At 42.5% G+C, this 12,274-nt stretch overlaps 1 protein-coding gene across 2 annotated transcripts in view; it reads left to right on the forward strand.

Moving 5' to 3' along the window:
* The window catches only part of LOC147458079 (DnaJ/Hsp40 cysteine-rich domain superfamily protein), a 45,204-nt gene extending 36,746 nt beyond the window's left edge, over nt 1-8,458 (forward strand). Inside the window, exons 2-4 of one of the 2 annotated variants that reach the window (XR_015188190.1) lie at nt 7,882-8,031; nt 8,108-8,259; nt 8,385-8,458. Coding sequence is in view for 1 of the 2 variants with exons in the window: in XM_086512828.1 (XP_086368954.1) it covers nt 7,882-8,031; nt 8,108-8,194 (237 nt within the window). In the remaining variant the exon portion in view is untranslated. Of the gene's footprint in view, nt 1-7,881; nt 8,032-8,107 lie in introns of both variants that reach the window. The other variant, XM_086512828.1, reaches the window with a different exon arrangement.
* Nucleotides 8,459-12,274: the final 3,816 nt, after the last annotated feature.

Below are 12,274 nucleotides of genomic sequence, written 5' to 3' on the forward strand. Positions count from 1 at the left end.
TTGTAATCGCCCTCGATTATGCTTGTAAAACAGAAAGAGGCCATAAACTGTCTTAGCAGACACTGACTGTTAGTACCGACGCACTAGGAACACACATCTAGCACATGTGCCAATCGACAATCACATCACAGGACATCACTTGGCATCACAAGACATCACATGACAAACCACATTCAAAAATTCATTCAGATCTCAGATCATGATTAATTGGCAATGTATTTAGCAATCGCATCCAGATCCACTCGGGAGCTCATAGATGCGCGATTAACTAATCCTTATTGTAATCATTTCTATCGAGATCTTTCAGACCGAAGTGCTGCAGTCATTTCATCTATGAGTTCCTGCACTTAGACAAGTCAAGAAAAAATCAGTATCATATTATCGGGAATTCGAGTTCATAAAGTCATACAGCAGAATACTGTCAGCCCACAGCATCCGTGAAACTCAAAAGAGACATCAGTGACTCTAGTATCAAAAATCGAGGCAATCTGTTGACAAAGGAGTGGAGCGACTCCCCTCTTGTGCATACCCACTGCACCAAATTCTGCCCAAGCTGAGTTCGGGGTTCTATTTGGAATAGACTATGCTAAACCAAATGCTTCAAGGTAAAGGTTCACAATCTGAGGAGTATCTGCCAGGTACTCCTGCTCCATCCACTTCGCATCTAATGCGGGATAGTTCTTGAATTTAACCAAGAACCGCCTTATCATTTTACCTTTTACCTTTCTATCTTTATGTGCCAAAATCTGTTCTGGAATGAGAATCTCCTTGTTTTCCTCCACTTCGGGTTGCTCATCTGGCTCCCAATCATCGGGCACATCGCCTTTAAAAGGCTTCAGGAGACTCACATGAAAAGCATTGTGAATCCTCCAAGTATCGGGCAACTTCAGTCTAAAGGAGACATCATTTATCTTTTGGGAAATCTGGAAAGGTCCATAGTATCTCATGCTAAGCTTTGGGGAAAACTGCTCCTTTCTCTTTTTCTTTCTCAGGCGTGCCTTCTCAAAACGTAAGAGCACCCATCGTTCTCCTTTAATTTCAAATCGCAACGATGTCAATCCGCTGCCTTTTTGTGTCTTTCTTGAGATTTCTGCAAAGCCTCCCGGACCTTGGCAAGAGCCATGTCCGAGTGTACTTGTCGGCTTCAAAAATCTTATCTTTCGTGCTTAGGAAGGGTGGAACCTTCGTAGCACCTTCAATAATCTCAAATGGTGCCTTCCTCGTCGAAGAGTGTATCGTATTATTGTAGGCAAATTCCACCAAGGGCAAATACTTTTCCCATTGAGTCTTTTGATCCGAGATGTAAGACTTCAATAAATTCAGTACGACTGAATTTGCAATCTCCGATTGCCCATCTGTTTGCGGGTGGAAAGATGACGAGAACTGCAACCGCGTGCCAATGTTCTCCCACTCGCCTTCCAAAACAAACTCGTGAATTTGGGGTCTCTGTCGGAGACAATTGTCTCAGGCATGCCATGTAATGTGAAGATCTGGGCCACAAACAGTCTCGCTAAGTGACCCGGCTTGACTGGTTTCTTCACTGGAATGAAATGAGCTTGCTTGCTAAATTTGTTAGTGACCACTCTGCGATCAAAAATGAAATCCATTGCAATACTTTCCCAAGGGCGGGTGGGTATGAGTAAAGGGTGTAACAATCCCTGTGCTTTATGCCTGTCAAACTTGACCTTCTGGCATACCAAGCAACTGCGTACAAAATCGTCCACGTCCTTCTTGAGTCTCGGCCAAAAGAAGTATCTCTCCACACCTTTCAAGGTGGTAGCAATGCTGCGGTGACCCGTAAATGGTGGACAACGGTATTCGGTTAAAACCTTTTCCCTCAATGGTTGTATAAGGCACAACATCGTTTTCTTCATCGAGTAGCCATCCCGAATGGAATATCCCACTACTACCTCCCCATTCCGTATCTGAGTGAAAATATCTGCAAATTTTTTTGAAGCTCCTATGATGTATTGCGGAAATAGCCAGAACCAACGGCTTCCGGGACAAAGCATCCGCCGCCAAGTTCTTCTGTCCCTGCACATGGACAATCTGGAAGCGAAACTGTGACAAGATGTTTGCCCACCGCATCTGCTTTTCCGATAGCTGCTTCTGTGACAAGAAGTAGCGTAAACTCTGGTGATTTGTGAAGATCGTAAAATTGGCTCCGAGTAGGTAATGTCGCCACTGAGCAAGAGCATGGATAGCTGCCAAAAGCTCTCTCATATATCTGTGCCGTCAATTCCGGCCTTGAGAACAATCGGCTCTCGTAGGCAATGACATGGCCTTCTTGCATTAAGATTGCACCCAGACTATGACCACAAGTGTCACAATATACTTCCAATGACTTCTGCAAATCCGGCAAAGTCAAAACTGGTCCTGTAGTCAATTTCTCTTTCAATGTCTGAAAGGTAGTCACCTCTGTGGGTCCCCACGAGAAAGAGACTCCTTTTTGTGTCAAGATATGCAAAGGGGAAGCAACCTCCACAAACTTTCTAATGAACTGCCCATAGTAAGAACATAAGCCCAAGAAGCTTCTAACTTCATGGACATTCGTCAAATTGGGCCAATCACGGATAGTCTCTATCTTGGCTCGGTCCATTTGCGCTCCTGCTGCTTAGACGATGTGTCCCAAAAAGTGTATCTCTGGTAGGAAAAATTCACTTTGCTTTGCATTAATCACCAACTTGTGATCTCGTAATGCTTGAAAGACTTGTAGCAGATGTGCTCTATGATCTGCCTCATCCTTGGAGAAGACAATAATGTCATCAAAGAAAGTGTCCACAAAAGATCTCTACTCTTTGAAAATCCTGTCCATCATTCGATTAAAGGTCGCTGGAGCATTGGTAAGCCCAAAAGGCATCACCAAAAGCTCGATTAAACCGAAGGTTGTTTGAAAAGCTGTCTTGTAGACATCTCCCGACGCGATTCGGATTTGATGATATCTGCTCTTCAAATTGATCTTGCTGAAACAAGAGGATCCGTCTTTCTTCAAAACCAACAACACCGGAGAGCAGTAAGGTGAAGTACTCGGCTAGATAAGACCCTTTTGCAAGAGGTCTTTCACTTGGTTCATAATCTCTTCATTCTTGGCTTGGCTCACACGGTAAGGTGGCCGGTTCGGTGGTGTGCTTCCAGTTATCAGATCAATGGTATGATCCTCAGGACGAGTTGGTGGCAACTCGCCTGACAAGCGCTAGAAAAGCAATCGGCATGAGTGTGGAGAAAATCTTGGCATTCTTTTTCTAGATCAAACATATTTGTCCTATGATCATCATTCAACTCTTTCAAAAAGATCGAGTAAAGAAACAGACTGGATTTCATTAATTTGGAAAGGGCCGAAGCCAATACAATAGGGACAGACTCGCCCTTAAGTTTCACATCAAGTACAATGGTTCGGCCCTTTTCTGTAGTCAAAGTCGCTTTTCTCGCCCGATAGTCGACCATTGCGTTGTTCTTATGGTACCAGGGAATTCCTAGGAGGACATCACAACCTTCCAAGGGCATTATGTAGAAATCCTCGTGCCCCGAATACCCCTGACAATGCAACCGAAGTTTGCCAATGAAAGGTGTAATGGCTACGTCCTTGCCGGGTGCCGCTAGAACTGCCTTTGCTTGTGGTCCCATTTGATCCGTTGTAATCTCGAGCCGCGCCGCCAATTCAGGTGAAATGAAGTTGGCCTTGGCTCCTCCATCAAGGAAAATCAGGGCTTTTTGATCTTTCGCTTTGCCCCAAGCTCGACAAAGTTCTGTACTCTCATCAATCGTGCTTGGGTCAGTACCCATGCAATCTGGAACCAGTCCTGCTTTCATCTTGCCTTTCCGTCCACGTTCCTGGCTGCTTTTGAACTCTCTGGCCTTTCTTCATCTTGTTCTTTCTATGCCTTTTTAGGGCACTTCGCGGAGATGTTTCCTTGTACCCCGCATCCAAAACACTTCCCCTCTTTGATGTAGTTGGCTCTCTCCCGAGGAGTGAGCCAGGGTCGTGCATCCTTATCTTTCTGATCTTGGGGGCTCTTCTTCTTTCTACTTTCATTTTTAGAAGTCTGTTCTGTTTTCTGTGTCATGATCTCATCTGTGGGGTAAGTCAAACTGCCTGAGTGTGTGGTAAAGCCCCGATTCGCATGACTCATCAGTTCTGAAATAGAATCTGACTTTTGCTCTAAGCAGTGATCTCGGACTACGTAGGAAGTCCCAAGGTTAACTGCTCAATCTGTTCTTTAAACGAGATCTTCTTAAATGAAGAAGCAGGTAGAAAAGAGCTCCAAAATCTCTCGCAATATGCGTCCAAGGTATCTTTCTGGGTCATTTGGAGATGGTTCCAAGCAGTTCGTATGTCGTGTTTGTACTCCCGAGTAAATCAAGAAGAAATAAAAATCCTTTTAAATTTCAGCCATTTAACTGGCGCTTTCTTGTTCAATAGAAGAGTGGACCAGCATGCTCGAGCATTTCCCTTGAAGTAAGAGATAGCCCTCCGAATCTTTGAGTGCTCTGAGTAATGTCCTCCCGAGAAAGCTATATCAAAGTGCTGTATGAAGGCTAAAGCCCTCGAGGCATCTCGGAATCCAGAAAAAGTGTCAAATTTAATTGACTGTCCACCTTCTTTAAATTCTCGAACTTTCTTGGTTTTATCCTCCAGAAAGTCATACTGGTTGGCTTTATAGAAATTCTTCTTCTTTGCATAAAATTTGTGATCATTGGAGTCCGAACTATCTGAAGACGAGTCCTCTGTAGAACTATCAGAAACTAGGCGAAACTTAGGCTTCTTTGCCTTTTTCTTGCCCTTTGCTTTTCGCTTCGCTTTTTCCCTTTCCTGTCTTCTTCGCTCGAGTCAGAAGAGCTAGAAGAACTGTTAGAAGAAGAAGAAGAACTGGATAATCCTTCAAATTGCACATGCTTCTTCTGCTTTCGTGCCGAGGCAAAAGTAGATTGACGACCCAAATAACCCACCCGGGAAGTCAGTTCCTTTCTTTTGCTTTTTGTCGTGCTTTTTGGCTTTGTTGGTTGCGTCAAAAAGCTGGGTAATCCGTGTATCAACCACCTCTTCTAATTCTTGCTCTGTAAACATTCTTGAGTGCCGGTTTGAGGGGTGGGTCTGTGGCCTTACGCCACTGAGAGTGCGCTTCGTCGGAAGGATGTTTGAGTAAAAAAATTGGCAAATTTCGGGTCCTTCGCAAGATTGATCATCATCTTTGTCGCATCGTCAACCAATTGTCGACGCTCCATCTCTTCAATCTCCGCCTAAGTAGGCCGAGCCGGGCCGTACTCCTGGTGAGAATGTTCTTCGTGATCTCTTCCCGCATTCCGAGATGTAGAGGAAGTCGACTGATCTCTGTTTGAATCCATAAGTGTCGCGAGAAAAGGATCGGATTTCTCGGTAGAAGAAAAATCGGCGGCGCTTTGATACCACTGTAACAAACTTGGACACTCAAGTCAAGATTCTACCGCGATACAGCAGAGATTCACTTCAAAACAGTTCACAGTTCACAAATGATTTGACACGGCCCGACGGAGTTCCGTGCCAAGAGGTATTGGCCCCAAAGACTGGCGCCCCTTTCGGCATTTCTTTTTATATTAATCTTCGAGCAAAGTACAACTCCCGCGGGTGCTCGCTCTTAGACTTTGCATCCAGATGCTCTGCAGAGGGAGCCCCCTTCGGTTGATTATAAAGGTTACAAGGGATGCTAAAAGCAGAGCCCCAAAAGCTTCAAAATCAAAAGCTTCTTTAAAATAAAGCATCTTATCCTAAAGCTTCTCCCAAAGCTTGCGTAGAAATCAATCAAAAAAGAAAAGCTTCCGTACAGCCTGCCGTACGCACAGCCACATCAACCCGCTTTTCCGTAAAACGTGCCGCATTTTCCGGGAGGTCGTACGGCATGCCACGTCAGCATTTCTGCGGGTTTTGCTGCCAGCCGGGGTGTGTCCTTTGCGGCCTCACATTGTCAAGCATGACATGTCACCAATTTGTGACACATACCCCCCTCTTGAAAGAATTGTAATCGCCCTTGATTACGCCCGCAAAACAAGCCTAGGACAAAATCTAGTTCAGTAGACACCGAGGTACCGACGTAGTAGACCACACAGACCACACATATCCAGCGCTTGGACGAAGACGACAGTCACTAAATATTCACATTCACATTCACATCACTATCCTTGTCGAGATCAGAGATTAGAATATTCGTATCACATTCACATCACTATCCCCATCGAGATCTTAGATGACAATCATGATTATTGTAACCTATTTAGTAATCGCATCCAGGCTGCGCTGATCTTTTCATTGATGTTTTGATCTACTAAATCTTGTTACTATCACATTCACTTCACCGCTTAGGTGACTAAGATTAAATGCTGCAGTCATTTCATCTTTCAGACACGTATTCAAACAATACACACATGAGAGAGTACATGTAACAGATTCATTTTAGGAGCTCCCATTCCAAAGTACTTCTTTACGTAAAGTCATTTGGTAGAGAGTACTGATAGCCTGTCAATATTCTGAAATCTCAAAAGAAATCAGTGACTTCGTTCCCATCGAGGTAACATGTGACAAAGGAGTGGAGTAACTCCCCTCTTGTGCAGTCCGCTCCGCACCAGATTTAACCTGCCGATTCATAGGTAACTCTTGGAATAGTCGGTGAACCAAAAGCCTCAAGGTAAAGCTCTAGTATATCCACTCGGCACCAAGAGCTTCCTGAACTTGACCAAATACCATCGTGCCAGCTTACCTTTCACTTTCCTTTCCTTGTGAGCCAGGACTCCCTTCCAAGCGAGTATGGCATTTCCTTCGGGAAAACCGTCGGGTTTCAAGGGCAGTTTAGCATGGTGAGCGATAAGCTACCTGGCGGAGGAAACTCCGAAGGGAAGTTCGCCGAAGCAAGTCCAACAGTACCTGGGCCTTTGATCCGAGATACTTAGTCGTTGTCACGCCCATAACATTTTAGTGATGTGGGTCTCTCAATGGCTCTGCTCTAAGAGAGTAGATAAGCTTGGCCTCTCCAAGGGAAACTAGTGACAAAAGCGTCCTCCCTAGGAGTATGGGTGCAATCGACGCTTTCCCTTTGTATATATCTTTTTTTGTTTTGTTTTGGGGAGACTACAAAGGGTACCCGTCCTCAACTCCTAAAACAAAACAAAAAAACAAAGTATCCTCGTCAGGACTGTCGGAATGTTTTTGATGCTTTCGAGATCTCTTATGGGACTTCTGGCTCGTTTGTTCTTCTTGCTCTTTTGAGTCTTTCTCTGCTTCCGGTGCTTCTCTTCCTCCTCGCTGGAGTCGGAAGAAGAGGAACTCTCCGAGCTATCCGCAGGTGAAGACAAACTAGGGTCATCGGCAAAGTGTACACGCTTCTTGGATCTGCTGACTGCCTCGAATGTAGATTTCCGACCTAAGTAGCCGAGATAATCTGCTGCACAACTTTTCTTTTGACAACTGTTCGAAGCCTTCATGACTTTTTTGACTTGCTGCTCTACTATATTGTCAAACTCATCTTGCGAGTATAGTTTTCACTTAGCTGCACTCGGCTTTGATTTCTATTTTATTACCGACTTGAGAGGTGAGTGAATGGCCGCCTTTCAAACAATTGTTGTTTGGAATTTTGCAGTTCAATATGCTCGTTATCTTTCCATCATGCAATAAGAAATTGTCTTTTAACAACTTTTGGAGAAGTGCACTAGTCCTCGCACAAATATGCATCCAGACACCCTGTTTTGAATGATTACCAAGTGATTATGCACAACATATTGCACATAGGTGTCAGAATTTTGATGTCACATCAGCTAACTTTGATTGGGTCAGTAATTGAGATTTTTTGTGAAGGATTATGGCTGAAAACAAGATTCATTTGTTTAACACCATGTTATCTTGTGCTTATATGCCAGCAACCTCGCCCAGTACAATGTCTCTCATGCAAGGCAGAAGGAATTGCTGATTGTCAATGGTGCAAAGGCACAGGCTTTTTTATACTTGGAGACAACTTGCTTTGTGAAGTTCCTTCAAGGAATACCACGTGCCTTATCTGCCTTGGCAAGGTATTTACAATCAATCGTTTTGAGTGCTAAAGTTCATGCTAAGATGAGTCTCTTATGTATAGCTCCTGTTTAGCAGGGTACGGTACCTTGCAAAGATTGCAAAGGAACAGGTTATATAGCGCGGTGGTTGCTCGACCCAGTATCCAAGAAGAAGGGCAGTTGATCTCTGTCATGCCCTTACTAAGGCATAATCCATTGGAAATTTTGCTGCGTTCTTCAAATTTCCCGGTTCTCTTTTCTCTTTTGCATTTGTTGTACAATGGAGATTTTGCATCTTCTTAGCAGTTGCAATCAATCATATGTATATTTTTAACAACTTCACCCACAACTAAAACTTGATAGTGTTCTTACAGGTTTGCTTCACGTACAAAACAAAAGACTTTGTACATTCACTGTTCACTGCAATGCAAATTTGTATTTTATCTCATTATTGGAAATTGCATGTTGTGTACTGTTGGTAGTGTATTGTATGGCACCGTGTGTTTGCAGACTTGCAAAGGTCCTATGTAGAAATGGATCGTTGTGCTTCCCATTAGCCCATGCAATTTTGTCTGTGGTGGATCTACCTCAAGGATTGAATTCTATGATCTAGCAGTGTAGTTTTATTATGGGTTAATTGGTCTACTCTTTAGGAATATGTCTACATCATTTGGCCTTCCTGATTTGGTCCTGCACCAAAGAGATTTTGTAGCTATTGCCTTAAAATATGCTCACACAAAAATGCTCAATCAATGGAGGGTGCTTTTTTAAAGCCTATGATTTAGATGAACACACTATGAAGTCTCCTACATTGTACACAGTAGGGACGAAGTAAGGTGATAATTGTATTCATGTGATAGCAAGGTATCACATTTGTTGGAAATTCAAACTTCAAACTTTTAGCTCTACGTGTTTGAGATAAGTGAATGCTGCTTATCTTTAAAATCATGAAATCTTCATGTTAGAATTAAGAATTGTTAGAGCCTCGATGTTCTATTTTTTTGGAATTAAAACAATTCCATGCTACATATTCATTTCTAGAATAATCAAAATTATCAATTTAAAAATGGTTATGCCCATATTTGATGAGCTATAAGATCCTTTGCGATGTGCAAATGTAAGCTGGGGTGCTTGTACACTAGTGTGGTAGGAAACTTTTAATGTTATAGGAACAATCCCAAGAGCCTTTGAGATCTATCCAATGTGTCTTGAACTCAAGACTTGTTAAGAGGGAATTGGGATAACTAATCTACCACGCCTCGGTGATAGAAAGGTTCTTTCAACTCTCTCTCTCTCTCTCTCTCTCTCTCTCTCTCTCACACACACACACACACACACACACACACACACACACACACACACACACACACACATGGATAGTTATAGCGTGTTGTTATTTCCTTAGTATAATTAGTTGGGGATTGTTGGCCTAGGGAATCTTTGGTGAAAAAAAAGGCTTGAAAAAGATATTAGTAGGTGGTACCTTAATGGTACCTAACCCTTAGTAGTTACGTGGAGTTATGAGGTTGCGCAGGTTGCCTCGCTCTGTTAACTTTGTCCTCTTCTACGTAATATCACGGTGGCTCCCCCTTGGCGGGTTTGCGCTACAAGGCTCTCTTTGTGTGTGTGTGTGTGTGTGTATAAAGGTGGTGCTGTTGTATCTTCTCCCTCTTGAAGTTGGGCTCGCCTTACTGATGTGAAGGAATGTGGCCACTGTACAAGGCGACGTTGCTATATCTTCTCCCTCTTGAAGCAAGGCCCGCGATATTGTTGTGAAGGAATGTGGCCACTAGCACAATACCCTATAAAGGTGAGCTTCCATGTTCACTTAGCATTGGTACTTTGTGCTTCTGAGGTGTGCCTGTGTACTTGTGAGTATTTTTTTATACATTGGGATTGTGAGGGTGTTTCCCGCAAAGGGTATAAAGTAGTTGGCTATATGGCAAAAGGCAAGGATAAGCAGGCTATTGTGGAGATGGCTGCTCCGATTCAATCTCACGTTACTTATGACATTGATATGGACTACTATCCGAATTGTTAGGATGTGTTGTGATTCACTTGTTGTTATGGTAATACTCCTCATACATATACCGGAATGTGTAGATGAATGGAAACTTCTACTGAACCTTTTGTATCTACGACACTGTTTTTTTACTCGCCTTTTGAGTTTAGGAAATGGTGTTAATTTGTGAATGACTTTTCATAAGAATGTATATGAGCACCCTTTTGGTATCTGCGGCTTTGGTTTTGTAGTTCCTTTTCGAGTTTAGGGATAGCATATCTACGGTCTTGTCATAGGCATGTATAAAAAAAATCATTGAAAGGTGGTATCTTCTTTCAGTACTGGATAAATGTTGCCTTGATTTTTTTTATTAACTAAAAAGTAATGATAGAAAATCTTAATACTTGGTGAATGACCCTATATGGTAGGGTTCACCTACTTGTGGGGTGTAAAACAACGGTTTGGTATATTTTGTTAAGGCTGTCGCAGCGGTTATTCTACTGATGATGTGCCTTTGGGTTTGTTATCGAGTGTACCATTCTTGGTCAGATACAGTCTATGCCGTTTTAGTGGTGTATATAGATCTTTTGCGAAATTGCTCAACTTGGCCGGATATGGTTATAAATGGTTGGTTGTGAACATGGTTATGATTGATTGTGGTCGAATATGGTTGTGTAAGGTTGTGGAATTTGTTAGATATGGTTGTAAATGGGCTTCTCATGAGGCCGCAAATGGTTGCTTATTGCATCGAAGTTATGGGCCTTGGCGGCTTACTCCCCTAGCTTTTGGAACAAATGTAAAACTATGGAATATCCCATCTATATGATTTAAAGGATTAGCACTCATGCTTACTACCTTACATGTGGTTTTGGCTCTGTTTAGGGAGGTGTAGGACTTACTAACATATTTTTATGTTACAAGTGACTCCAAAGTATAGATTGACTGCACGTATGAGCACTGTCACTGATCCAAAAAAAATAGCGGCAATTAATGCCAAACTCTGTAAAGTCAAGAAACAGATTTATGTGGCCCACTTCGAAACTAAATTGCCTCATAAAACTCGTCTCCGGTCTTCTTTCATGAGAGCTTGCAAAGCAAACGGGGCTCCAAATGTTTTTTTCCCCTTGTAATTGAAACCATCTCTGAATATATGAGTAGCTTCACCTTTCTTATTATTTATCTTTGAAAGCAATCTAGTTGAGAGACCTCTATATAACATGCGGGATACCCATGCATCACCTGCATACGGTGCCAACACTAACTAAAAGTTGTGTTGTTTCCATGGGTGCAGGTGAGGGTTACCTTCTCAACTATGGTTTTCAAAGTTCCTTGGCTTGAAAATGACGGATTTATATATCTCCAGGCTCTTGATTCTCTTGTACTTGTGTATAAAGTCTGTTCCGTACTAATCATTGACATAGTTTTTAATGTCTTTGTAATTTGAAAAGAGTCTTTGGTGTTTATGTTATATTGTTATTGGAACAAACACACACACACACATTTAGTTGTACTAATAGGATTGTAGTTAAGCTAATAATTTTTAATTTTTGACATGGATAGCAACTAATAAGCTCTTTGACACATGTAAAACGTATCTAAAGATAACAAAGTATGTTGTCGTGTTTATATGCGTGCGTGCCTTTGTGTGTGTGCATGCTCGCGCACACGCGCACACACACACACACCCATGTTGAGCAAAGTGCCAGCTCTTCCTTAAAACTTAATTACTTCAAAATCTAATTTGTTCTTTGCAAAATACTAGCCAATTGGGAGATGAACCTGTCTCGCAATATGCTATGCCTCTTGGAATACTTGTCACTAAACACACAAGATTTTTTTACATTTCCCTCCACCACTTTTATAGGGATTAAATGTGTTTCTAACCTATCAAAAATGATTGCAATGACGTAAAAGACGTCTACTTAAGACACTTTCAAAAAGGCATGACCAACATAGGATAAAATATTATTTGGGCTTGCTAGCTCTTAACACTAAACACTGGCATACTGGCTCTTTCTCAATCTTATTTTGCCAAATCTGAGGAGATTCCTTCCATTGTCAACCTTCCAATAATAAATGAAAGGGCAATGAATGGCAAGCTATTTGTCGCCGTACGCATGCAAAACCTTGACAAATATCTTGTTGGTGCCTCTCAATTGCGCACGCCACCCTAGTCTCTGCGAGGGTTGGTTGCCATGCGTCATACTTCTCCTTCTTGGCTGTCGTGCGTTGTAGTCCTTGTTTCGTCCCTCCTAGCATGCT

Source organism: Adiantum capillus-veneris, chromosome 5 (assembly GCF_014529385.1).
Source record: "Adiantum capillus-veneris isolate H3 chromosome 5, ASM1452938v2, whole genome shotgun sequence".
NCBI lineage: Eukaryota > Viridiplantae > Streptophyta > Polypodiopsida > Polypodiales > Pteridaceae > Adiantum > Adiantum capillus-veneris.